This window comes from Mobula birostris, chromosome 5 (assembly GCF_030028105.1).
Source record: "Mobula birostris isolate sMobBir1 chromosome 5, sMobBir1.hap1, whole genome shotgun sequence".
Taxonomy (NCBI): Eukaryota; Metazoa; Chordata; class Chondrichthyes; order Myliobatiformes; family Myliobatidae; genus Mobula; species Mobula birostris.
In genome coordinates, this window is record NC_092374.1 from 64,737,392 (window position 1) to 64,761,263 (window position 23,872).

General features: G+C 43.2%; 1 protein-coding gene and 1 long non-coding RNA gene across 3 annotated transcripts in view; one reads left to right on the forward strand and one right to left on the reverse strand.

The window, feature by feature from the left end:
* Window positions 1-13,296, reverse strand: part of inip (ints3 and nabp interacting protein) — a 50,445-nt gene extending 37,149 nt beyond the window's left edge. Inside the window, exons 1-2 of one of the 2 annotated variants that reach the window (XM_072258184.1) lie at window positions 13,274-13,296; window positions 6,885-6,929 (exon numbers count right to left, since the gene is read on the reverse strand). In XM_072258184.1, coding sequence (XP_072114285.1) covers window positions 6,885-6,909 — 25 coding nt within the window. In that variant the 5' untranslated portion in view covers window positions 6,910-6,929; window positions 13,274-13,296. Of the gene's footprint in view, window positions 1-6,884; window positions 6,930-12,908; window positions 13,036-13,273 lie in introns of those variants that run through there. The other variant, XM_072258183.1, reaches the window with a different exon arrangement.
* A 137-nt stretch (window positions 13,297-13,433) lies between these two features.
* LOC140197759 (uncharacterized) lies at window positions 13,434-23,620 on the forward strand. Its single transcript, XR_011886014.1, has 3 exons — window positions 13,434-13,549; window positions 14,823-14,944; window positions 22,150-23,620. It is a non-coding gene; the product is annotated as an uncharacterized lncRNA (long non-coding RNA).
* The last annotated feature ends 252 nt before the right edge of the window (window positions 23,621-23,872 follow it).

Sequence of the window (23,872 nt, forward strand, 5' to 3'; positions counted from 1 at the left end):
AGATCAATGCCGAGCATATTTGTGGAATTGGTTGCCACAGGTGGCTGTGGAGGCCATCAACTGGGTACATTTATGGCAGAGGTTGATGGATTCTTGATTAGTCAGGGTATGAAGGGATACGGGAAGAAGGTAGGAGATTGGAGGGAAATGAGTCAGCCATGATGAAATGGTGGAGCAGTTTTGATAGGCCAAATGGCCTAATTCTACTCCTACATCTTATGGTATTAATATGCTTGGGCATTTTGAGGTAAATGAGGAAGTGGTGTTGAGTCTCTTAGAGAGCATTAAGATAGGCAAGACCCCAGGGCCTGATGGGATTTACTTCAGGTTATTGAGGGAGGCAAGAGAAGAGATTGCTGGGGCCTTAACCAGTATATTAGTATCTTCTCTAGCCACAGGCGAGGTCATGGAGGACTGGAAAGTAGCTAATGTTGTCCTATTATACAAGAAGAGAACCAAGTGTAATGCCGGAAACTATAGACCAGTAAGTCTTAGTGGTGGTGAAGTTACTGTACAGAGTTCTTAGGGACAGGATTTGTGAGCATTTGGAAAACAATGGCCTAATTAGGGTGAGCCAGAATTGCTTTGTGCAGAGCAAGTCTTACGAACCTGATTGCATTTTTTGATGAGGTGATGAGGGTACTTGATGGAGGTAGAGCTATGGATGTTCTCTACATGGATTTTAGTAAGGCATTTGCAAGGTCTTTCATGGGAGGCTCATCCAGATTACGATGCATGGGATCCATGGTGAACTGGCCGTTGGATTTAGAACTGGCTTGCCCATAGAAGACAAAGGGTTGTGGTCAAAGGGACTTATTTTAGCTCAAGGTCTGTGATTAGTGGTCATAAAGAAGTACAGTACAGAAACAAGCCCCTCGGTCTATCAAGTCCATGCCAAAACCATTTAAACTGCCGACTCCTATTGACCTGTGCCAGGATCATAGCCCTCCATATCCCTACTATCCGTGTATCCAAATCTATGTACTACTAAAACTCTCATGCTCTGTTTGTGACCTCCAATTAGTGCAAACGATGCATTACAGCGGCACTATTTTTGACTAAGTTGACTTAAGATGCGCTAACTTACAGAATGCGGGCAAAGTTCGGGGTTATATATTCGTATAAAATTGCTCACTCCCCAAAATCAACAGCCCCGCTTTCACCCGAGAGCTGATGTCAGCCATGATGGAAACTGCGATGCGACAGAACGCATGCGCACGGCCAGCCTCAGAAGCGACTCACGATGCTCACAGCAGCAACACCAACCAGAGCAAAAGGGAAGGGCAGTTCTATTTCAAGCGGTCACATTTTGCTAATCACCATCAGCATGTGCAGGATTGGGACAGATCAAACTGAGACCCATCAATAAGAGATAATTAAATCTTATTATAATGACGTACTTCGAGACGCCCATCAAACCCTTTGCTGCAGTCAAAGGACAGCGGTAACTATATCACGTCCATTTAGGAGAGCACCAACCACATCATCAAGAATAATCAGCATCCTGAGGCTTTGGTGTTACTGCTTCATACCTTCTATCCAGCATTAGGGTAAAAAAAATATGGTCAGCCTAATTATGCCGTGTGGAAAGAGAAGGGGACATTAAGAGATGACGCCAAATGTCGTCAGGAAGCGGCAAGGAGGGTGAGAACAAGAATCCAATGAGGCCAGGGCCGCACGACTCCAGGATCAAAGAGTCAGGGCAAAAAAGATGAGAGAAGAGACAGAGGAGGAGAGGCATGCACGTCTCCAAAATGACAACTGGCATAGAAGGAGGAGACACGAAGAGACAATGGAGCTGAGAAATACACGTCTCCAGGATCAGAGACAAACAACAAACAGCAGAAGAGATGAAGAGACGGGGGATGAAAGGGCTGCACGTCTCCAGAATGACAAAAACAGGCACAGGAGGAGGAGAGAGGAAGAGACAAAGGAGCAGAGAAATGCACGTCTCCAAGATCAGAGACAAAGAATAAACAGCAGAAGAGATGAAGAGACGGTGGATGAAAGGACTGCACGTCTCCAGAATGACAACGAGAGGCACAAGGGTGGCAGATGAACCATAAATGATGCCATCATTAAACAAGGAGGAGCTGTATTTGCCTTGCTACGTGTCGTTCTTCTTTAATAAACTGAGGTTTTTTTCTTAAATTTCCAAAGCAAAGCGATACGAATAGCATTTAGGAAAATTTAATGTTCATTCTGGTCACATCAGACTGCACTACCCTTCTCTCAAAGGGTGCCCCAACGGGGCACCCCATTGTCTAGTTTCTCTTAAACACTGAAATCAAGCTCGCATGGACCACCTGTGCTAGCAGCTCATTCCACACTCTCATGATCCTCTGAATGAATGTTTCCCCTCAAGTTCCTCTTAAACTTCTCACCTTTCACTCTTAAGCCATGACCTCTTGTCGTAGTCCCACCTAACCTCAGTGGAAAAAGCAAACTTGTGTTTACCCTATCTATACCCTTCATAAGTTTGTATACCTCTGTGAGCTCACCAGTACCTCTTTCTCCCTTATTAGAGGGAGAGGGAAGGGGAGTGGGAGAGAGACTGTGGTATGTTGAACTATCGGGTAAACAAGTAGTCTTTGGGGTACTGCGTCTGTGTCTTTATTGATGCTTTGCTGCACGATTGAGTGCTTGGTTGGGGTGCTGATGCTTTTTTGCTGGCGGGGGGGTCATTGCTCTGCTACTGCTTATGCGTGGGTGGGGGGAGTTGGGGGGGCTTTGGGGTTCTAACATTTAACTGTCATTCATTCTTTGGGGGCACTCCTCTGTTCTTGTGGATGTTTGCAAAGGAAAAGAATTTCAGGATGTATATTGTATACATTTCTCTGACATTAAATGTACCTCTGAAACCTTCGAAATCTCTCAATCTTTTATAGTCTAAAGAACATAAGAAATAAAAAATAGGTTCAAGAGCAGGCCATCTGGCCTGACGAGCCTATTCCACCATTCAATAAGATCCTGGCTGATCTGGCCACGGACTCATCGCCACCTGCCTGCATTTTCCCCATAACCCTTAATTCCCCTACTATGCAAAGATCTATCCAACCTTGACTTTAAATATATTTGCTGAGGTAGCCTCCACTGCTTCATTGAGTAGAGAATTCCACAGATTCACCACTCACTGGGAAAAGCAGTTCCTCCTCATCTCCGTCCTAAATCTACTCCCCCAAATCTTGAGGCTATGTCTGCTAGTTCTAGACTCACCTACCAGTGGAAACGACTTTCCTGCCTTTATCTTATCTATCCCTTTCATAATGTTATATGTTTCTATAAGATCTCCTCTCATTCTTCTGAGTACTGTCCCAGGCGACTCAATCTCTCCTCATAGTCTAACCCCCTCATCTCTGGAATCAACCTGGTGAACATCCTCTGCATCACCTCCAAAGCCAGCATATCCTTCCTCAAGTAAGGAGACCAGAACTGCATGCAGCATTCCAGGTGTGACCTCACCAGTATCCTGTACAGTTGCAGCATACCCTCTCTGCTCTTAAATTCAATCCCTCTAGCAATGAAGGCTAAACATTCCACCTGTCTTCTTGATAGCCTACCGCACCTGCAAACTAACCTTTCTGATTCATACACAAACAGTCCTGAGCCTCTGCACAGCAGCATGCCTTTTTACCATTTAAATAATAATCTGCTCTTTTACTTTTCTTTCCAAAGTGGATGACCTAGCATTTACCAACATTGTACTGCGTCTGCCAGACCCTTGCCCACTCAGTTAACCTATCAATAAACTCTGCAGATTCTCAGTGTCTTCTGCACAATTTGTTTTTCCACTCAAGTTAGTATCATCAGCAAACTCAGATACACTACACTCGGTCTCCTCTTCCAGATCGTTAATGTATTTTGTGATCAGTTGCGGACCCAACACCAACCCCTGCAGCACACCGCTCACCACTGATTGCCAACCAGAGTAACATCAATGTATCCCAACTCTCTGCTTTCTATTAGCTAACCAATCCTCTATCTGTGCTAATACATTACCCCCAACTCTATGCATCCTTATCTTATGGATACGTCTTTTATGTGGCACCTTATTGAATGTCTTCTGGAAATCCAAGTAAATATCATCCATTTATCCCCCTCTATCCACTGTGCTCATTGTATCCTCAAAGAACTCCAGTAAGTTTGTCAAACAGAACCTGCCTTTGCTGAATCTACGCTGCGTCTGCCTGGTGGATCTATTTCTTTCCGGATATCTCGCTATTTCTTCTTTAATGAGAGCTTCAAGCATTTTCCGAACTACAGGTGTTACACTAACTGGCCTATAATCACCTGCCTTTTGCCTACATCCCTTTTTAAACAGTAGCAAGACATTTGCCGTCTTCCAATCCACCGGGACTTGCCCAGAGTTCAGAGAATTTTGGTAAATCATTACCAAAGCTTCTACTATAACTTCTGTCATTTCTTTCAGTACCGTGGGATGTATTCCATCAGGCTCACAAGTTTACTCAGCACTACCTCTTTAATGATAGCTGTTGTATCAAGGTCTTCACCTCCCTTGGCATCCATAATATCTCTCTTTGGCATGTTAGATGTGTCCTCCACCATGAAGACTGAAACAAAATAGTCATTCGAAGCCTCAACCATTTCCTCATTTTCCAGTATCATTCCCCCTTCTCGTCCTCCAAAGGACCAATATTCACCTTAGCCCCACTTTTCCGTTTTATATAATTATAAAAACTTTTATTAACCATTTTAATATTTTGTGCTAGTTTATTTTCATAATCTAGCTTCCCTTTCTTTATTGCTTGCTTAGTGGTACTTTGTCGCTCTTCAAAGTTTTTCCCAATCTTCCAGTTTCCCACTACTCTTGGTGACTTTGTATGCACGAGCTTTTAGTTTGATACCTTCTTTTATTTCCTTAGTTATCCAAGGCTGGCTTTCCCCACCTGTACTGTCCTTGCTTTTAACTGGAATATACTTCTATTGTGAAAAATCTCTTTGAAAGTCTTCCATTGTTCCTCAACTGTCCCACCATATAGCCTGTGTTCCCAGTTTACACTAGCCAAATCCAACATCATACCATTGTGGTCTCTATTGTTTAGGCATAATACACTGTAATAAAGGATACAGCCCTAACCTATTCAATCTTTCCTTATAACTCAGGTCCTCCAGACCTGGCAACATCCTTGTAAATTTTCTCTGCACTCTTTCAACCTTGTTTACATCTTTCCTGTAGGTAGATAACCAAAGCAGCACACAATACTCCAAATATCTTAAACAACGTCAAAATAACATCCCATCTTCTGCACTCAATACATTGATTTATGAAGGCAGATATGCCAAAAGCTTTGTTTACGATCCTATCACTGTCACTTTCACCGAATTATAAACCTGTATTCCCAGATCCTCCTGTTCTATCACACTTCTCAGTGCCCTACCATTCACTGTGTAAGATCTACCCTGGTTGATCCTACCGAAGTGCAAAACCTCCCACTTGTCTGCATTAAATTCCATCTGCCATTTTTCCAGCTGATGCAGATCCCTATGCAAGCTATAACAGCCTTCCTCACCATCCACTAGATCTCCAGTCTCAGTGTCATCAACAAATATGATCATCCAGATGACTGATATAGATGACAACAACAAAGGAACTCAGCATCAATCCCTGCAGCACCACTAGTCAGTGGCCTCCAGTCAAAGAGGCAACCTTCTACTACCACTCCCTGACTAGTCTCACATAGTCAATGCCTAATCCAATTTACTACCGCATCCTGAATGCTAAGTGACTGAACCTTCTTGACCAGCCTCCCATGTGGGGCTTTGTCAAATGCCTTACTAAAGCCCATGTAGACAGCATCCACTGCCTTGCCTTCATTCACTTTCCTGGTAACTTCCTTGAAAAGTTCTGTAAGATTGGTTAGGCATGACGTACCATGCACGTCTATCTAAATACTTATATATCCAGTGTTCCGCAGGAATCAGTGCTGAGACTTCTGCAGTTTGTGATGTACATAAATGACTTGGATGAAAATGCAGATGGCTGGGTTAGTAAATTTGCAGATGATGTGAAGATTGGTGGTGTTGATGAGCTGAGGGACATTGGAATTCAAGTTCACAGCTCCCTGACATTGGTTACACAGGTTGATAGGGTAGTTAAGAAGGCACATGATATGCTTTATAAAGTTCTAGTTACTGTATATAGTTCTGGGTTGCCTCATTATAGAAAGGATGTCGAGGCTTTGGAGAAGGTACAGAAGAGATTTACCAGGACGCCACCTAGTATAATCAGAAGTTGGACTAACTTGGGTTTTGTTCCTTAGAGTGGCAGAGGTTGAGGGGAGAGTTGACAGAGGTTTATAAGATTATGAGAGGCATAGAAAGAGTAGACAGACAGTACCTGTTTCCCAGTGTTGAAATGTCTATATCAGAGGGCATGCATTTAAAGTTAGAGGATGCAAGTTCAAAGGAGATGTGAATGGCAAGTGTTTTTTTTTACACATACAGAGAGTGGTGGGTGCCTGGAATGCACTGCCTGGGGTGTGATAGAGGCAGAAACATTAGAGAATTTTATGAGATGTTTACATAGGCATATGAATGTGAGGGAAATAGAAGGATAAGGACATCGTATAGGCAAAATGGATTAGTTTAGCTGGCCATGTGATGACTAATTTAATTGGTTCAGCACAACTCTGTGGGTCGAAGGGCCTGTTCCTGTGCTGTACTGTTCTATGTAAGCACTTTACTGAATTAAGAGATGGATGAAACTGCAATTGCACAGCAGCTTTGCCCACCATATGTGGCCAACCTAAGAACTCTTTGACATGTAATCATTGGTACAATGGAGGGAAAACAGGGGCTGAAATTCATTTCAATTTCTAACCTCTAAACATGTGTATCTACCATTGCTCTTTGCCATATCTTACCTGGTGCAGGAGGGTTTGTTGTCATTTCTATTGAACATCCAAAATCTGTATTAAAACAAAAGGTAAATATTAGGAATGGAAATTATAGGTTCAGTGACAATTAGAAGGGAAAACCTGAACAGTAATAGGGCTGTATCCCATAAAAACAGCAATTACAGAAGCTACTGAGAATATAGCAACATACAGAATTTATGTAGAAAATCAATACTTGTCGAGCAGCGCATTATTCTTGAGGGTTTGCCCCAATGGTTTGAACCTCAGCCAACAAACAATCCCAGGAGTATGAATGGCTTATGAAGCTTCAGCTCTGGCATCTCTTTTTCTTATCAAATCTGGCAGCAGAATTTGAAGTAATGCTGTATAATTTACATACTAATAATACTTACACTTCTGTGTGTCCTGACTATGCTAACAGGTGATTTCTGGCAATGATATACTTCAATCTAGGTCAATCTTATCCAATCCAGTGGATGTACCAGCTCTGCAATGACTGTTACTATAGTCTGTGAAATCAAGGTACTATAAACATACTTCCTCAGAAGGCTAAGGAAATTTAGCACGTCCTTATTGATCCTCACCTAATTTTATAAATGCACCATTGAAAACATCTCATCTGGATGCAGTTATAAAAAATGGAACATGCCAGCTTGGTATGGCAACTGCTCTACCTGAAGGGAAAGCTGGTTTTCATGATGTGGGCATACTTCAGCACAATAGCAAAGTTGTGCTGAGGTATGCCCACATCATGAAAACCAGTTTCCCCTTCATGGACTCTATCTACACTTCTCACTGCTTCAGAAAATCAGCTAGCATAATCAAAGAAACCTCCCACCCAGGATATTTTCTCTTCCCCAATTAGGCATAAGATACAAAAGCTTAAAAACATGCATCACCAGGTTCAAGGACAGCTTTTTTCCTGCTGTTAAGATGCATGAATGGACCTTCTATACATTAATGATCAACCATTGACCTCACAATCACATTGACCTCTTTCCCCCCTATTAGGGAGAGAGAGAGCCTGTGGTATGTGACATACCGGGTGAACGAGTAGTCTTTGGACTACTACAAGTCTGTGTCTTTGCTGTTGTTTTGCTTACGGTTCAGTGCTCGGTGGCAGGTGCCGATGGTTTTTTTTGCCAGTGGGGGGACGGGGGATCTTGCTTGCTGCTGCTTACATGCGGGATGGAGGGGAGCTGGAGGGGGGACTTTGTGGTTCTAACATTTAACTGTCACTCATTCGTTATGGGCAATCCTGTTTTTCGTGGATGGAATAATCATTTCAAGATGTATATTGTATACATTTCTCTGACATTAAATGTACCTTTGAAACAATCTTAAACACAAGAGATCCTGCAGATGCTGGAAATGCAAAGCAACACTGGAGGAACTCCACAGGTCAGGCAAGATCCATGGAAATATGAGAACAGTCAATATTTTGCACCCAGAACTGCAAAGAAAGTGGCAGGATGCCAGAATGAGGTGGAGGGATTGGAAGGAGTACAAGCTAGAAGGTGACAAGGTGGGTGGGGGGGGGGGTTGGGTAGACCTGGGGGGGGAGGGTGTCGGGCAGAGCGGGGTGGGGTCAGGCAGATGTCTGAGGAATGGAGGAGATGTGGGTGAAGGCACTAACAATGGTCGAGGAATGGAAAATCCAGTTCTATGAAGAAGGACATCTCTGAAGGAGGAAAGCCTCATCCTGGGAACAGATGCTGCAGAGACAAAAAAACTGAGTAAACGGAATGCATTTTTACAAGGGACAGGGTGGAAAGCGGTGTAGTCAAGATAGCCGTGGGAATCAGTAGGCTTATAAAAGATATTGGTAGGCAGTTTGCCCTCAGAGATGAAAACAGAAAGATTGAAAAAGGGGAGAGAAATGTCAGGAATGGACTGACTGAATTTAAGGACGGGTGGAAATTGGAGTCAAAGTTGATGAAATTGACAAGCTCAGCATGGGTGCACGGGAAGCAGCATCAATGCAGTGATCAATATAGCTCAGAAAGAGTTGGGGAGAGTTGAACCAGGGAAGAGTTGGAACATGGACTGTTCCATACAGCTAAAGAAAAGGCAGGTATAGCTGGGGACCATGCAGGTGCCCATGGAGACACTGAGTTTGTAGAAAGTGGAAGGAACCAAAAGAGAAATTGTTAAGGGTGAGGACCAGTCTGCCGGGGTGAGGGTGCTGGTGGAGGGGAAAATGTCGGGCCTATAGTTGAGAAAGAAATGGAGGGCTTTAAGGTCTTCTCGATGGGGGACAGAAGTGTATAGGACTGGACATCTGTGGAGAAAATAAGGTGATCAAGACAGGCAATTGAAAGTTGGTGAGGAGATCGAGAACATGTAAAGTGATGCGAAGGTAGGTGGGAAGAGACCGAACCAAGGGGGAATAAAACGGAGTTGCAGTACAATATGTGGATTCGAGTTCAGTGGGGAGCAGCAGTTAGAAACAATGGGCAGTCAGGTTTGTGGATCTTGGGTAGGAAGCAGAAAGGAGCTGTGCAGGGTGACGGAACTGTTAGGTTGATGGCAATGGAAGGGAGATCTTTTGGTGATGGTGCAGAGGACAATAGCCTGACGTTTCTTACTGGGGTCCTTTTCAAAGGAGTCTGAGAGTTGCCATCCAGTCTTAGGAAGGTGGACGTCAGCCTGCCGGTGCACAACAGCACCTCCTTTCTCTGTAGGTTTGATGGTGAGGTCAGTACAACAGCACCTCCTTTCCCTGTAGGTTTGATGGTGAGGTTCGGACTAGTGCAGAGACTGGAGAGATCAAGGTCATGTCTCGTCAGCAGTTAGAGGTGAAAAGATCCAGAGCAGGGTGTTCAAGAGGAGGAAAGCTGGATATGGAAGAAAGGGTCATCATTGCAGATTGAGGGATCCTTGCCAAAGAAGTGGGCTCAGAGATGGACGTGACAGGAGAGCTCAATGTCGTGGCAAGCACGAAATTCACTAAGGTGCAGGAGGAGGAGGACAAAGGACCTTACTGAGGACAGAACGTTCTGCCTCAGAGAGAAGGCTGGAGGGAATGGTGAAGACATAGCAGGGATCAGAGAGGAGGGGAGTTGGTGGTGACAAAGGGGAGGGCTGGGGTGTTCAGGGAAGATAGGATGGGAAGAAGATGGAGGCCGAGGACCCAAGAGGTGAAGGGGAAGCCCCAGACTCGGGGTTGGGGCCCAGCAGCAAAGAGAAAGGTCCTGGCCTTGAGATGGTGGTGGCCAAGGTCAGGGCTGCAGCCAGAGCTGGAGGCCACATAAGTGAACCCGCATAGCCTCCAACCTGTTGGCATGAAGATTGATTTCTCCAACTTCCAGTAATTCCCCCCATTTCCCCTATCTGCCTCCCTTCCTTCTCACCTATCACCTCCCCCTGGTGCCCCTCCTCTTTTCCTTTCTCCCATGGTCCACTTTCCTCTCCTATCAGATTCCTTTTGCTCCAACCCTTTACCTTTTCTATTTATCACCTCCCAGCTTCTTAATTCATCCCCCCATCCACCTGGATTCACCTATCAGCTTCTAGCTTGTACTCCATCATCCTCTCCCCCAATATTCTTATTCTAGCATCTTCCCCTTTCCTTTCCAGTACTAATGAAAGGTCTCAACCCAAAACATTGACTGTTTGTTCATTTCCATGGATGCTGCCTGATCTGCTGAGTTCGTCCAGCATTTTGTGTGTGTTGACTTCACAATCTGCCATGTCATCGCTCTTGCACTGCACTTTGTAACTGTAACATATTTTCTGCATTCTGTTATTGCTCTTCTCTAGTACTACCACATGTACTTGCATTTGAAATGATCTGTTATGGATGTTTTGAAAAATTTTATTTCCACTGTATGGCAACATATGTGTTTCTCTCAGACACATCACTACTAAGATGCAAAAGACTTTAATATAGACTGGCAAGATAGATTTCCAATCTAAGCAAAGTACCAAATGCGATGCTAACAAATCACAGGAATAAAAACTGGAAGTTAGAATGGTGAACCCATAAACAAATAAATACGGGAATTCAAAGAGGAAATTAAATTTTAATCTCTATAAAATCTAAATGCATTCCGGAACTATAACATCCTCTTTCAGTTGGTTTCTAAACCCTTGGCCAATTTTATGGATTAGCCAGCTAACACACACTGGTGCAAATCACTCTCTATAATTATTACAAGAGTATACAGCTGCAAAGATAAATGGTCATTTTACATTGCTACACTAAGGTAAGCTGTAACTTCAGGCAGCTTTCTTAACACAAGTTCTTGAGATATGCAAGTCCCAAGTAAGGCTAGCACATGTTACCCTTTCCTAGCTAACCATGACAACTAATTCTTATACTGTTGTATCCTGCTGGCTACAAGGTACGTCCATCATGCAGATCAGCTGAGAACTTCAGGATTGTGTCCTAATGAAAATGAAAGAATTATGATACACATCCATCATATTGTGTGTGAAATGGTTGCACAACCGGAAATGATGTCAATCCCAGATGTTTCCTGCTTCCATCTCTACCACCGTTGTCACAGTTCCTCCAGCACTTTGTGTTTTGCTCAGATTTCCAGCATTTGCAGAATCTGGTGTTTATCATTTGTCTACTCTTTATTTAAATCATTTCCTTGTATGTATGCATCTCCTCTTTAGTGAGATCAGCTGCAATTAACACACCATCAATATCTTTGCAGATCACCATTTTTATGGCCTTCATATTATTATTAGCAATAATCTTTGTTTGCTCAACCCCTCCTCTACAATTTAAAGCACACTTCATCTCTAACATCTCAATCCCAACGAACAGACTTAACCCAAAACATAACTTCTTTTTCTGTTTCAGCAGATGTAGAACTCTGTTTAGGCCTCATCTGCAGGATTGCATACAGTTCTGTTCGCCTCACCATAGGAATGATGCTGAGGTTTTGCAGAGGGTCCAGAAGAGGTTTATCAGGATGCTGCCTGGTTTAGAGGGCATATGCTATCATGAAAGGCTAGATAAACTTGTGTTGTTTTCTTTGCAGTGGTGGAGGCTGAGGGGAGAACTAATATAGGCTTATAAGATTATGAGAAGCATAAATAGAGTGGAGAGTATCCTTTTCCCAGGGATGAAATGTCTCATTCCATCTGGGGGCTGTGAGGGGTAAGAGGCACATGAATATAAGGGAGATGGAGGGATATGGTTGTGTAGGTAGGTAGGAGTTAGTTTTTGGGGATTCTTTGATTTACTTTTTACTGGTTCAGCACAATATTGTGGGCCAAAGAGCCTGTTCCTGTGCTACACTATTCTATACTCTAGATGCTACCTGACCTGCCAATTATTTTCAGCATTTCTACTTTTAATTTCAGATTTCCAGCGTCTGCGTTTTTATTACCCCAATATAAACCAGGGGTTGGAGAAACAATGTCGAAGATGCCCTGTGATACCATATAGACAGGTACGTTCAAATTAAGCCACTGGTCTGTCGTCAGAAGGGAATCTATACTGCCCCAAGATAACAATACACCACAAAGAATGTCATTTAAATAGTTTCACTAGCAATCGTAACCTGCAACAATAAAAAGCACCAATGTACCCTCGTACATTAACAATACCGTACGAACGGAGGAGAAGATAAGCAGCGAAGAAAAATAAACTGCAGTTAGAATGTTGCAGAAATGACTTCTAAGAAGTTCTTTCTATACAATAACTGTAACTACTACTGATATATTCTGCTTTTATTGATAGAATTCCCCTAGTATTATAGAAGGGGAAATGAGCGGCCAGGCGTGATCCTGGATATATGCATATGCACGCAAAGCGTGATTAAAAACTAACCCATAGTGTAACTGCCGTTACTGTCACCCTCCCACAGTCAGTCACTACACCGGGAGATCGTTCGCTGCTTCCGGGACAGCTGACGTCACGTTGGGCGCGAAGGGTCGGCAGGGGTGGGGGAGATGGCGGTTTGTTAAAGGCCTGCGACGCGCGGTGGAGGCAACAACTTGCTCAGGAACACATCAACCTAGGCCAGCCTTCCCTTCAGATCGTTTATTTTTTCCCTCCCGTAGACCTACCAATCGACTCCCACACCCTCCTCCACACCGGTCTCCGTTACTGACGTCCTCACATTCGGCGACAGATGTGTTAACAACTGACAGCCACTCACACAGCCACTGCGGGCGAAACACGCATGCGCGGATGCTCCTCTCGGGTGGTGCGAGCCCCCTGAACACCGGCACGCATGCGCACTTTCTACTAGCCGGGTAAGCGAGACCGTCTTCCTGCCGGAACGGACGCAGGCTTTCTACCTGTTGGGTTCGCTCAATTGCCTTGACGCCGGCACGCATCTTAACAAATCCTGATCTTGAAGCTTTTTAAAATGTCATAATTAAAATGAACAATCTACCAAAGAGCTTTAAAAGTGATAGCAATCTCTCACTTTCACACGTGCATTGCACACAATCTCGACGGAGGGAGGCGCCCACCTGCGATGATATCAGTGCGCATGCGTTTGATCGCGGAACAAGGGGCCGGGTTTTAAAATTGCGCTGATGTACAGCAAGGACGGAGAGAGCTTGTGAGTTTTGAAATGATGGAACTAGTCCTAGATTCCCCTGATCTTTAGCTTCTGCTTCTGTTTGGTACTGCGCAAGCACTGCCGGACGGCTGTTATAACGCGCAGTCGGTATGAACGGCGTGGGAGTTAAATTGTAAAGTAAGCTTTTTTGACTAGATCCCCTAAGTCGATTTGATTGAGTCTTTCTTTAAAAAATATTAATGTCAGAAATACTGCGCAGGTCTGGCGGCAGAAGATTCCACACTCTTGTTGATCTTGGGTAGAGGGAGTACTGGTAGCAAATCTTACTGAATGAAGGAGTTTCCAATATGTGAGGTCCAGTTTGCTGTCGAGTTGAACTGACCCTCCCTGTGACGAATTTGGATGTTTGATGGAGTGTTGTGAACTTCTTTGAAAATGAAAATTAACCGTAGTTTAATACGTCGGTTTTCAAGTGGTACTCATTGAAGGTTAGAGAGCATGTTGGTGACACTGGATTTCCTGCTGTAGTCATTTAACACAAAGCGAGCAGCACGGCGTTGGAGTTTTTCTCGATGGACTTCTTATTGTTAGCTTGATGGGGATCCCATATGGCCGCGCGGTACTCAAGCTTTGGACGAATGAGTGTCTTATATGCCATGTCCTTGACGGATTTACTACATGAGTGGAGGTTTCTTCTCAGGATACCCAGCATTTTATTTGCTTTGGCTGTAATCTGGTTGATGTGGAATGCCCAGTTAAGATCCTTACTAATTTCAACACCAAGATATGGGTGGTGGGTGACTGTTTCAACAATCTGCCATTCATATCATATGTCGTGTTGATTGGTTTAACTCTGTGACTGACATGCATAGCATAACATTTAGATGAGTTGAAGGACATTTGCCATTGAGACTCCCATTGACATAATGAATCAATATCGTTTTGCAGCAGCTAAGCATCTGTCATTTTTTATCTCACGGTAGATTATGCAGTCATCTGCAAAAAGTCTGACTTTGGACTTGACTATATTTGGCAAGTCGTTGATGTAAATGAGAACAAGTAAGGGTCCCAACATGGTTCCCTGGGACACTCTGGATGTTACTGGAGATTCAGGGGACTGATGAAGTAGAATAATTGTCAAGCTGCCTCAGAATCAGATTCCTTAACAAGATCTCCTGTCATTCTTCTAAACTATTGTGCTTAGGCTAACCTCTTGAACAGTTCCTCAAGAGACAACTCTCCATTAAGAATCAACCTAGTGATCTGCAGTGCAAATAAGCCTCACTAATTAAGGAGAATTAAACTACATACAACACTGCAATTTGGTCTCATCGAAACCTGTATGGTGGCAACAAGATATACTTTAAATCCCATTCTTATTGCAAAGTTCAAAGTAAATTTATTATCCACCATATACCTGACTTTCATATTTATTTCCTGGAATTCACAGTAGAACAAAGAAGAACAACATAATAAATGAAAAATATTTACAATGACTGACAAACAACGAGTGTGCAAAAGAAAACTGCAAGTACCAAAAACTTAAAAACAAAAGTTGTGGAGTCCTTGAAGGTGAGTCAATAGGTTACAGAATCAGTTCAGCGTTAAGGTGAGTGAAGTTATTCACAGTGGTTTGGTAGCCTGATAGTTGAGGGGTAATAACTGTTCCAGAACCCGGTGGTATGAGGTCTGAGGCTCCCGTACCTCCTTGCTGATGGCAGTAGCTAGAAGAGAGCATGGGCTGTATGGTGGGGGTCCTTGATGGATGGTGCTCTCTTGTGACAGTGCAATAGTAGTTATTGAATTGACTTTATTTCTTACATCCTTCACATACATGAGGAATAAAAATCTTTATGTCACGTCTCCATCTAAATGTGCAATCATAGTAATTTATAATGAATAGAACAGTCAACGTAACATAGAAATACACTCAAATCAGCATGAGTTAATCAGTCTTATGGCCTGGTGGAAGAAGCTGTCCCAGATCCTGTTGGTTCTGGCTTTTATGCTGCGGTACCGTTTCCCGGATGGTAGCAGCTGGAACATTTTGTGGTTGGGGTGACTCGGTTCTCCAATGATTCTTCGGGCCCTTTTTACACACCTGTCCTTGTAAATGTCCTAAATCATGGGAAGTTGACAACTACAGATGTTCTGGGCTGTCTGCACCACTCTCTGCAGAGTCCTGCGATCGACGGAAGTACAGTTCCCATACCAGGCAGTGATGCAGCCAGACAGGATGCTCTCAATTGTGCCCCTGTAGAAAGTTCTTAGAATTTGGAGGCTGATACCAAACTTCTTCAACTGTCTGAGGTGAAAGAGGCGCTGTTGTCCCTTTTTCTCCACACAGCTGGTGTGTATAGACAACATGAGGTCCTCAGTGATGTGGATGCCGAGGAACTTACAACGGTTCACCCTCTTGATGTCAGTAGGGGTTAGCCCATCTCCATTCCCCCTTTAGCCCACAATCAGCTCCTTTATTTTTGAGACATTGAGGGAAAGGTTGTTTTCTTGACAACACTGTGTCAGAGTGATAACTTTTTACCTGTAGGCTGCCTCGTTATTGTTTGAGATTAGGCCAATCAATGTAGTGACGGCAAATTAGCAGATTAGAGCTGTGGGTGGTGACACAGTCATGGGTATACAGGGAGTAAAGGAGGGGACTTAGTATATAGCTCTGTGAGACTGCTATATTGAGAGTCAAGAGGGGCAGAGGTGAGGGAGCCCACTCCTCCCACCTGCCAGTGGTCCAGGATCCAGCTGCACAAGGCAGGGTCAAGGCCGAAGTCTCTGAGCTTCTTGTTGAGCCTGGATAGAATTACGGTGTCGAATGCTGAACTGTAGTCCAAGACCAGCACTCTCACGTAAGCATCCTTCTTCTCCAGATGTATAAGGACGGTGTATAGAGCAGTGGCTGTTACATCGTCTGTTAATTGGTCATATCGGTAGGCGAATTGTAAGGGGTCCAGTTTGGGTGGTAGCAAGCTGCAGATGTAATCCTTGACCAGCCTCTCAAAGCATTTGCATATTATTGAGGTGAGTGCGACAGGATGCCAGTCGTTCAGGCATGTAACCTTGGTCTTTTTTGGTACAGGGACAATAGACAATAGGTGCAGGAATAGGCCATTTGGCCCTTCGAGCCAGCATAGCCATTCACTGTGATCATGGCTGATCATCCACAATCAGTATCCAGTTCCTGCCTTATCCCCATAACCTTTGATTCCGCTATCTTTAAGAGCTCTATCCATCTCTTTCTTGAAAGCATCCAGAGACTTGGCCCCCACAGCCTTCTGGGGCAGAGCATTCCATACATCCACCACTCTCTGAGTGAAAAAGTTTTTCCTCAACTCTGTTCTAAATGGCCTACCCTTATTCTTAAACTGTGGCCTCTGGTTCTGGACTCACCCATCAGCGGGAACATGCTTCCTGCCTCCAGCATGTCCAATCCCTTAATAATCTTATATGTTTCAATAAGATCCCCTCTCAGCCATCTAAATTCCAGAGTATACAAGCCCAGTCACTCCAATCTTGCGACATATGACAGTCCCGCCATCCCGGGAATTAACCTTGTGAACCTACGCTGCACTCCCTCAATAGCAAGAATGTCCTTGCTCAAATTTGGAGACCGAAACTGCACACTACTCCAGGTGTGGTCTCACCAGGGCCCTGTACAGCTGCAGAAGGACCTCTTTTCTCTTATACTCAATTCCCCTTGTTATGAAGGCCAGCATGCCATTAGCTTTCTTTACTGCCTGCTGTACTTGCATGCTTGCTTTCAGTGACTGATGTACAAGAACACCTAGATTTCGTTGTACTTCCCCTTTTCCTAACTTGACTCCACTTAGATAATAATCTGCCTTCCTGTTCTTACCACCAAAGTGGATAACCTCACATTTATCCACATTAAACTGCATCTGCCCACGCACCCAGCCTGTCCAAGTCACCCTGCATTCTCATAACATCCTCCTCACATTTCACACTGCCACCCAGCTTTGTGTCATCGGCAAATTTGCTAATGTTAATTTTAATTCCCTCATCTAATAGTGGATAACTTGAAGCAGGAGGGCCTTTCTAATTACTTGTTTTACCCTCGAAACATTGAATGTTTATTCCCCTCCATAGATGATGCCTGACTTACTGTGCTGCTCTAGATTTCCAGCATAAGCAGAATCATTTGTGTTTACCTTTGTGCTAATTTGTTCCACAAGATCACTCTACTACAATATTCTGTGGTCACTCGCCATTTAATCAATATTGCGCCTTCTTAATTCATCCTGCCATCACCACACATTAACCTCCAACTAATTAATACCCTGCCACCACTGAGGTCTCATCACTAGGACAATGAGCTGTTTATCTTTTACTGGTGCCGTGCATTTCACATGCATTTTTAATTATATTTTATTAACTTAATTGCAGTAATGTGTTGTTTTATGTGCTGTGATATATGTGTTGTGAGTGCATCGTGGTCAGGAAGAACATTGGTTGTATATTTGTACAGTCAGATGACAATAAACTTGAACTTGCACCAGAATTTTTGCTCATTTGCTTAACCTTTGGAAACTGACATCTTCACAACCTGTTTCCTCACTGATTCATATTAGTGACAAAATTGGTTACCATTCATTCTATCATTTAATCCAAGTCATAGAATAAAGTTCAACGTACATTTATTATAAAAGTATTTATACAGCCTTGAGATTTGTCTACTTACAGGCAGTCACAAAGCAAAGAAACCCAAAAGAACTCATTTAAAAAAAATATCAAATGCCCAACATGCAGAGAGAGGGGAAAAAAAAACAAATCATGGGAACAATAAAAGTAAGCAAATAGCTTTCAGAAGTGAAGTTTTACAAAAGTGAATCAACAGACACAAAGCCAGGCATCACAGCAGCTGGAGTAGGCCACAGCCTGAATTCAGTGACGAGCCAAGTAAACATCGCAGAGCAGATAGCAGAACTGGTCTGTCCCTCAGCTGGACCTATTCAACCTGGCCCAGTGCTTAAGTTGTCCAAACGTTGGGTCGTTCCTTTCTCATGGACCCTGACCCTGCCCTTTCAATATGCTGTCGGGCCAGTGCCCCGCTGCCTCAATTCAGCCCACACCCAGCCTTTCCAATTCGGCTGCGTGCATGAATCAATCATACCTCAGGTCTTCCCTCACTCTCGGGCCTGGGCTCTACCTCGACTCTTGTCTTGCCTCGGTACTGCTGCATCGAATTGCCTCACGTAATTAAAGCAACAATTGCTTTAATTGCAAGGTATATGTTGATCCTACTTCACCAAAGCAATGATAATTACCAAAACAATGACAAAATAACCAAAACAATGATAATTAATCATAGGAATTAATCAATAACCATTCTGAGTGAAAACCCCAATGGTGGGAAACTTTGAAAACCATATTTGCCGCCTTTGTGATAGTTCTTGCATGCGTATACTATATCGTCCTCTGATATGATAACACCAAGGAAATTAAAGTTACTCACCCTCTTCACCTCAAATCTCCTAATGAGGACTGACTCATGACCCCCAGTTTCTTCCTCCTTTTGTCAATAATCATCTCTTTGGCTTGTTTGATTTTGAATGAGAGGTGGTTGTTGTAGCACAATTCAACCAGATTTTCCATCTCCCTCTTGTATTCTGGTGCATCACTACCTTTGATTCAGCCAACAACAGTTAAAATAGCATTGGAGCTGTGCTTAACCGCATTGTCGTAAATATAAAGCAAGTAGAACAGAGGGCTAAGCCAGACATCCCACCTCTCCTGGAAGTTCCGGGAGTCCCCCGCAGATTAATAGTGGCTCCCTGATGCCCGCAAATTATATACAATATCACGGAAATCAATTTGTTTGAGAGTGAGCGAGCGAAAGAGAGCAAGCACGAGAGCGACCACGAGAGAGAGCGAGACCAAGCGAACGAGAGTGCGTGAGCGAGAGACAAAGCAAGCGAGAGAGCGAGAGCAACCACAAGAGGGAAAGTGCGCGTGCCCACCATGGCAGAGTGTTCCAAAAAAAGAAAATATAAAACGTACGTCACCCCAGACTACAATAAAGTGTACCCCTGCTTAATAGGGGTCAAAAATAATGACAGTGTTGCTCGCTGCGCTGTTTGCTACAGTGACTTTTCTATTGCCCATGGTGGGTTAAATGACTGTAAAAGACATGTTGAGGTGAGTTTAACAGGTGTCATTCGTTCATTAGCATAGCTAACGTTATTTAAACTAGCTGGCTTGCTGCTAAGGAGCTACTCTATTGCAGACATCCCACCTCTCCCGGAAGTTCTGGGAGTCTCCCGCAAATTTATGGTGCTACCTCTCTGAAATGAGTTTTTGCAGGGAGGGATGTCTGCTAAGCACCAGCCTTGTGCATCTGTGTTGATGGAGATTATGGAGGAGATTTTATAAATCCAAACTGACTGGACTGCAAATGAAGAAATCAGTTACACAAGGAGGTATCGAGGCCGAGGTCTTGGAGCTCAGTGATTAGTTGTGAAGGGATGACAATTTTGAATGCTGAGCTGTAGTCAATGGAGAGTATTCTGATGTATGCACCTTCACTGTCCAGATGTTCCAGGGTTGAATAAAGAGCCAATGAAATGGCATCTGCTGTAGACCTGTTGTGACCAGGCAAATTGAAGTGGATCTAAGTCACTCCTCAAGCAGGAGTTGATAAGTTCATTGACCAACCTCTCAAAGCATTACATCACAGTGGATGTAAGTGCTATTGGATGTCAGTTACTGAGGCAGGTTATCACATTCTTCTTGGACACCAGTGTGATTGAAGCCTGATGGAAACAGCTGGGTGTTTTTTATTTTTATTTATTTTATTTAAAGATACAGTACAGGAAAGGCCCTTCCAGCCCAACAACCTGTGCTACTGCACCATTCTGCACCCCACCTATTTTTATCACTTGACTAATCACAGGACAACTTACAATGACCAATTAACTGACTAGGTTGTAGAGCTTAGTAATTAGTATGTAATTAGTATATTAGACTGTTGAAAGAAATTGGGAAACCTGAGGAAATCCTCTTACAGACAGCACCAGAATTATACTCCGAACTGTGATACCGTAAACTGTAATGAAATTATAGGCCAGTTAGTCTGACATCAGTTGAAAGGAAGATGTTGGAGTCGATTATTAAGGATGAGGTCTCAGGGTACTTGGAGGCACATGATAAAATAAGCTGTAGTCAGCATGGTTTCTTCAAGGGAAAATCTTGCCTGACAAATCTGTAGGAATTCTTTGAAGAAACAACAAGCAGGATAGTCAAAGGAAAATCGGTTGATGTTGTGTACTTGGATTTTCAGAAGGCATTTTGCAAGGTGCCACACAAGCAATGAGACCATGGTTCTACAGGAAAGACGCTAGCATAGATAACGCAGTGGCTGATAGGCAGGCAGCAAAGAGTGGGAATAAAGGGACTCTTTTCAGCTTGGCTGCCGATGACTAGAGGTGTTCCACAAGGGTCCGTGTTGGGACCAATTCTTTCTACGCTATATGTCAATGATTTGGATGATGGAATTGACGGCTTTGTTGCAAAGTTTGCAGACACTATGAAGATAGGTGGAGGTGCAGGTACTTTTGAGGAAGTAGAAAGGCTACAGATGGACAGACAGATTAGGAGAATGGGCAAAGAAATGACAGATGGAATACAGTGTCAGGAAGTGTATGGTCATGCACATTGGTAGAAGAAGTGAAAGGGTTGACTATTTTCTAAATGGAGAGAAAATACAAAAAAAAATGGAGGAGCAAAGAGACTTGGGGATCCTTGTGCAGGATTCCCTAAAGGGTAGTTTGCAAGTTGAGTCTGTGGTGAAGGAGGCAAATGCAATGTTAGCATTTATTTCAAGAAGACTAGAATATAAAAGCAAGGATATAATGTTGAGAATTTATAAAGCACTTGTGAGGCCTTACCTTGAGCATTGCGAGCAGTTTTGGATTTATGACGTATGCCAGTGATATTGAACCTGATTCTGAATCTGCCTTCAGTGACTTACCCCTGCTGCTTTGCCCTTTTGCCTTTGCCTGTATGCAGGAAGGAGGACGTCATCCGGAAGATCAGATTTCCCAAAATGCAGTCTAGCATTGGGACGGTAGGCATTCTTGATGGTAGGGTGGCAGTGGTCAGATGTGTTGGGTCCCTTGATGCTGCAGGTGATGCGCTAATGGTAATTGGGCAGGGATTTCTTCAAGCTAGCCCGAATGAAATCACTGACAAGAATGTGTAAGGCATCAGGGTAGGCTGTTTCCTGTTTATTAATCATAGCGCACGATACATCAAAAGCTTGCTTGATATCTGCCTTTGGCAGGTATGTAAACTGCGGTCAGGATCGCAGCAGAGAACTATGCTTCAGCAGCAGCAGATTCAAGACAAGCACTTGAGTTGTCTACATTTAGAAGGATACAGCCGAAGTGCTGGAAAATGGGATTAAGTATGATGGGTGCCCACTGGTCAGCATAGTCTTGCTGTCTGCCTCTACCACTTTAGATGGTCAAGTAAAGTTTATGGTCATTTAACTATGGACTCTCCCATCTCTGCCGCTGAAGCTTGTAACTCCTCTAGATTTGTCATAGGTCTCTTGGTGTCCTCCCTCATTAGTTCCCTTCTTGCACAGTCTCTCAGTTTTTGAGGACAGCCTGCTTTAGGCAGATTTACAGCTGTGCCATATTCTTTCCATTTCTTGATGATTGACTTAACTTCAAGGGATACTCAGTGACTTGGGAATTTTCTTGTATCCATATTCTGACTTGCGCTTTTCAATAACCTTTTCACAGAGTTGTTTGGAGAGTTCATTTATCTTCACGGCGTAGTTTCTCGCCAGGATACTGAGTCACCAGCAGTTGGATCCGTCCGATACAAGGTGTATTTTTACTACAATCAATTGAAATGCCTTGACTGCACCAGTTAATCTCCATTTAACTAACTATGTAGCTTCTAAAACCAATTGGCTGCAGCAGTGATGACTGTGTGTGTCAAATTAAAGGGAGTGAATACTTATGCAATCAAATATTTTGTTTTATATTTGTAATTAATTTAGATCACTCTGTAGAGATCTGTTTTCACCTTGACATGAAAGAGTCTTTTTCTGTTGATCAGTGTCAAAAAAGCCAAATTAAATCCACTGAGATTCAATGTTGTAAAACAATAAAACATGAAAACTTCCAAGGGGGATGAATACTTTTTATTGGCACAGTACATGTGTATAACATATATAACCATATAATGTAGATTGAAACGAGACGACATTTCTTCGAATCGGTGTAAAACACAGTAATACACATATCACACATAACACACAAAACTTATGAAAGTAAGGATAAAATCTACAGACAAATCACATATAAATAACAAGCTAAAGCGCATTACTATTAGATATTGTAAGGTATGGAACGGAGCTCGCCATGCCAGCTGCTCCGGTTTTTCCCTGTGCAAGGTTCCCTTCCTACACCTTAACCCTGAACTGTAGCTGCTTCTCTCTTTCTTAGCACTCTAAACATCCCCAAATCACACCGGTGATAATTTGATTAACACAACCTCCCATTTTTACCGTACCATCTCCATTCTGTATGCCCCTGTGGAAATGTTTGATGTTGAAACATTATCACAACAAAAATGCTTTGATGTTGAAACATTACCAATACAAACGGTTTTAGGTGAGAAAAATAGTGTTTTTGAGTTTATCTGCAGTCAAAAACAGAGTAATAAATGTTTCCACTAGTACTCACGCCTATGTATGCTGTTTGAAGACAGAACTAAATGTACCAGAGTTACCTTGTTACTTTGGCATGTTACATTCCTAACATTTTCACCTCGCATGGATACAGTAAAAACATTATACTTTACATATAAATATTTCAGGATTTCTTTTCAAAATTGCAGTCAATTTGAAAGGTTCACCTCTAAGATTGGGACCTATCAATAATTTTTAATACTTGGGATAAGAATTTAAATCAATTTTCTTTTCGGCATGAATTCAGTGACCCTGCTGCAGGCATGTGACTACACCAGTCCTTGTTAATTAAAGGCTAGCAATGTTTGCTTTTTGATTTTCTTTTAATCTTTTCACTGAATGAAAATAAAGTTATTTTTCAAAATAAGTTGGCAGACTTCAAATGTGGACAAGTTTTATCTTGATGAATTAACTCTTTTCAGGCTTCCAGCTGGATACAGGTATCAATTTTAACTGATGCTTCGATGACACACTCTTCAATCTTCATCAGGGATGATGGCAAAGCATTTCCAGTCCGGAGAAGATGGTTATCAAATTCAGGAGAACTCACACCACTCGCACCCCCTTTTACGACAGCAGCACAGCAGTTACATAGAAACATAGAAAATAGGTGCAGGAGTAGGCCATTCGGCCCTTCGAGCCTGCACCACCATTTATTATGATCATGGCTGATCATCCAACTCAGAACCCCGCCCCAGCCTTCCCTCCATACCCCCTGACCCCCGTAGCCACAAGGGCCATATCTAACCAGGAAAGAAGATAAGGGC